At 39.8% G+C, this 4,170-nt stretch overlaps 1 protein-coding gene across 1 annotated transcript in view; it reads left to right on the forward strand.

Moving 5' to 3' along the window:
• Positions 1-2,441: 2,441 nt before the first annotated feature.
• Positions 2,442-4,170, forward strand: part of LOC144234535 (rab proteins geranylgeranyltransferase component A 1-like) — an 82,088-nt gene continuing 80,359 nt past the window's right edge. Inside the window, exon 1 of the mRNA XM_077767846.1 lies at positions 2,442-2,497. Coding sequence (XP_077623972.1) covers positions 2,449-2,497 — 49 coding nt within the window. The 5' untranslated portion in view covers positions 2,442-2,448. The remainder of the gene's footprint in view (positions 2,498-4,170) is intronic.

Below are 4,170 nucleotides of genomic sequence, written 5' to 3' on the forward strand. Positions count from 1 at the left end.
ATGCCAACAATTTTATCTTTCGGAGGGTCCTGTTTTCTAGCTTCAGAATAAAAGGGATTTCATATTTGAGGCAAAACATATTTGAATATTAGCATGACAGAGTAATTACTTGTTTATTTTGTTTTATACCCCATTAGATGTAAACTTTATGAAGTCAGGGGTTTTTGTCTGTTTTATTCATTGCTGTAATTCCAGCATCTAAGTCAGTGCTTTGCACATAGTATTCAACAAATATTTAAGGAAAATTGAATGAAATGGTAAGTGGTGTCTTCACAGTATGCCTAATTGTTAGAAAATTTCTGAATCCATAGAAAGTTAGATATTCTTGGGACGCCCGGGTGGCTCAGTTGGTTAAGCATTCGACTTCGGCTCAGGTCATGATCTCACGGTCCGTGGGTCCGAGCCCCATGTCGGGCCCTGTGCTTCCAGCTCAGAGCCTGGAGCCTGTTTCGGATTCTGTGTCTCCCTCTCTCTCTGACCCTCCCCTGTTCACGCTGTCTCTCTCTCTCTCTCAGAAATAAGTAAAACATTAAACAAAAAAAGAAAGTTAGATATACTCATATTGAAAAAGATATATACACATGTATACACATATTGCCAAAGTAAGTTAGTTTACCTTAATTTATCATGTTTCTAACCACCCATCCATAGCTTCTTACTGTTACAGGAGATTTTGGAAAGTTTCCTGTGTTTACTCTGGGAAAGCTATTAATTTTCATTTCCACTGGTGGTATTAAGAGTCTCACAGATCTAACAAATAAGGTCTATTTCATTTCTGATAGTACTCAAAGCTTTCTTTTCATGTCAAGGCAAATGGCACAGTGATTTACTGAACAATACATTACACTTCTCAAAAAAATCTGTTACACAAAACATTCATCAGAGGATCATATCACCAAAGAATTGTTCAATACATCCAGATAACCCATAAAATAAATTAATGAAACGTGCAACATTGCTAAAGATAATGGCAAAATGCAGCAAAATAAAACAAAACAAAACTCAACCCCAGGAAAATACAGTTTTAAAGAATTTTATGGAAGATTAGCAAAGAAAAAGTTATTGAGCATCTTCAAAATATGACACATGATAGTTGTGGGTCGATATAAAGGTGAAGACTCAGTCCCTGTATTCACAGTACTTACCATCTATTAAGGGAGTCAGAACTGACTTCAGTTCAGCAAACACTTTTTGGCATTCCTACCAAGCAACAGGCTCATGTTAGATGCAGGAGGTAAAAAGATAAATAAGGCACAGTCCTTGTCATAGAGGGTCTTATAATTTAGGCATGATATATCTGGGTGTCTATTTTTGTACATGTGGAAATATGTGTACTGTATAGAAACCAACATAAATGCAAATAGTTTCAGGGCAATATGGAAGGCTATGACAGAATGTTAGCATTACCTATGGAAATTTAACCCAATATAGGAAGGACATAAAAGGAGGAGGTGGTAGAAGCTGAGATGAATCTTAAGGATATGTTAGCTAGAGAATGAGAAGATCATCCCATGCTGGAAGAACAGCAGTGTGACTGGGAAACCACAAACAATTTAGAAGACAGGTTGTGTAAGGGAAGGTCCAGTACTGCACTCTTCTTTGAATTATTTTGAAGTTCTTGTAAAATAACTACACAATAAACCCTAATGCCCCTCATCAAATAGAAGCGCTTTACTCTAAAGGCCATTTTACCTTGATCATTTCTGCAGCAGCTTATCATAAGAATCTTGTATGGACTCCTTGCATACGTATAAAAAAAACTAGATTCAGAATCATTAGACGCTTATCAAGCAACTACTATGCTTTCATATCTTTTTTCGCTCCTGTAAAGCAAGGCTAATTTTTTAAATATATACTGCCCGATGGCTGTTTGGACTAACTCGAACAAATGCAGACGCAATTTAGGTTCCATTCTGGCGAAACTGGGGCGAGACGGTTTTCGTAGATTTTCACTGGGGAGACATGGAGACAAAAAAAAGACATGGGATATAGTTTTAAAGTGTTGTTGCGAAAAAGTATGCCTCAGGGGCCAAAACGAAAGTACAGACACGCTGGGGCAAACAGTTTCAAGAGTAGAATGAAAATTTCCTTTGTTCATAGAGCAATCCCCTTTCAATTTCACTCCACCCTTCATAGATCCCACTTCTTGCTTCATCGTCAAGGGACACCCAGGTTTTCCCACAATTATTCTAGCTAGCAGAGTGAAAATCTCCATCTCATTACTACCGCAAACCTCTAGGCTAAAAGCGCCACTGCACTCAGCCTGGAAAATAAATTGAGCTTTTAACATTTGCGTAAATATTTCAAATAAAATGCTGTACCTGGACCGGCCACCCAAGAACTACAATATCCAGGATGCACTGTTTTCTCTTCCGCCTTCTACCCGGGCAATGCCTGACTTGATCTCATTTCCAGACGCGATTGTCACATGACACGTTTCCTTTCAAGATGGCGGATAATCTCCCTTCGGAGTTTGATGTGATCATAATAGGGACGGGTATGTGTGGCTCTGGTACTCCCCGAAAAATGTGTAGGAAGTCTATATCGTTCCTACCTTTTCTGTCAGTCGCGAAGGTTGGCGAGAAATGCCGGGGGTTGAGCATAGCAGGGAGGACTGGAAGGAAGTGAGGTAGTGTGGAGTCAGCACGCGAGTTGGCTGCTCCAGGGAGCGCCTTGGACCCACGATATTTAGCGCCATTTGAGTAGGGGTCGATCTGGTCGATGTTGATTGCTGAGGTTGGTTGTTGCGGGTGCTTCCTGTAATTTTCTTAGAGGGAGGTGGGTTTTGCCGTGTCAGGAGAATGGAGGGTCGGGACTTTATCAATGGAGACGACTTTTGGCATAACATAATTCCCACCTTGTTGATTTCAAGGTGATTATTCCCCATAATTTTGTCTCGCCCTTTAGTAGGAAGGCGAGACATATATTTATGTAGTCCTAGGGTATATTGCAGCTCGGATACACCTTAGCCTTCAGTTTTTCGAGAAGGATGCTCAGTTGTTGTCCGTGTGCGCATAATTTACTACGGCAAGGAAACGTATTCTTTTCTATTGTGTTCAGAAGCCTAGGGAATTGTATTTTGTTGAGGTAGCCATTATACTTGCTTCATGATGCTGAAAGATAGCGTTTTGCTTTCTGACAACCACCTATCCACTCACAACTAAATGAGCTGAGAAAAAGCTTCTATGAATTCCATTTCAGGTGTGTGACCTTATCTTCCCCTTGTTTCCCCATTATTTATTCTCCATGTTTTGGGTGGAGCCAGAAAATCCCCTGCAATATCTAGCTGACAAATTCAACGTACAACTTGTGGCAGAAGAAATTTGGCAGCAGTTGGTATTTTGTTTTTAGCAGTGTAAAGGGTGGATTTGAAATGAGGTGAAATAGGTTGAGTGGGGTTTTCTTCTGTTTGCAGAATGTGGTAGGACAGAGAAGCTCTGGTGGATGAAAACCTGTCCGTTGTGTTAATGAATGGAGTTTGCTTTTTTCTTAAACAGTAGGAACAGCCATGTTTCCAGGGCCGGAGTAAAAATTATAGCTACATGGTTTTGAATGCTTATTATTTGCTAATCGATGTGCTAATCACTCTACAGGTCGTGTGTAATTCTCACAACAACCTCGTTAGAGTAGGTATTCTCTACCCTTTACAGAAGAGGAAACGGGGCCTTAGAAAGGTTGCCGTGTGCTCAATATCATACAGATGGTAAATTTCCAAAGGCCCATTCCATCTCAGAAGGAGAATCAGTGGTTCAGACCCTTAGAGTTAACCCATATAACTCTAATATAGTCTAATAATTGGGAAAAGTTGTTACTAGATCTTGCAGGTATTTAAAGATATGTGTTCTATAACTAGGGCATTTAATCTCTCTGAGCCACATTCTCCTTGTATTTAAATACAGAGGGCTTAAACTACATATCCTTTCAGGTGTTGTCTAACAAACTTCTTATTGTAGTTGCAATTGGGTGATTGTTCTCAGGACAGCAAAGACATGTTTATTCCCATCCTGAAAACTGCATGGCTGCAGATAACTTGGCTGTAGCTGCTGTGAACAGATGTTGGATGAGAACTGGAAGGAGCCTATAGACTATTCATTTGTTCTCTCCAGTCTATCTTGAAACTGAGAAAAATATCCATTTTTGAATAGTTGTTAAAACCATTCTTGGATTCTA

The sequence above is a fragment of the Crocuta crocuta genome, unplaced genomic scaffold, assembly GCF_008692635.1.
Source record: "Crocuta crocuta isolate KB4526 unplaced genomic scaffold, BGI_CrCroc_1.0 scaffold1676, whole genome shotgun sequence".
NCBI lineage: Eukaryota > Metazoa > Chordata > Mammalia > Carnivora > Hyaenidae > Crocuta > Crocuta crocuta.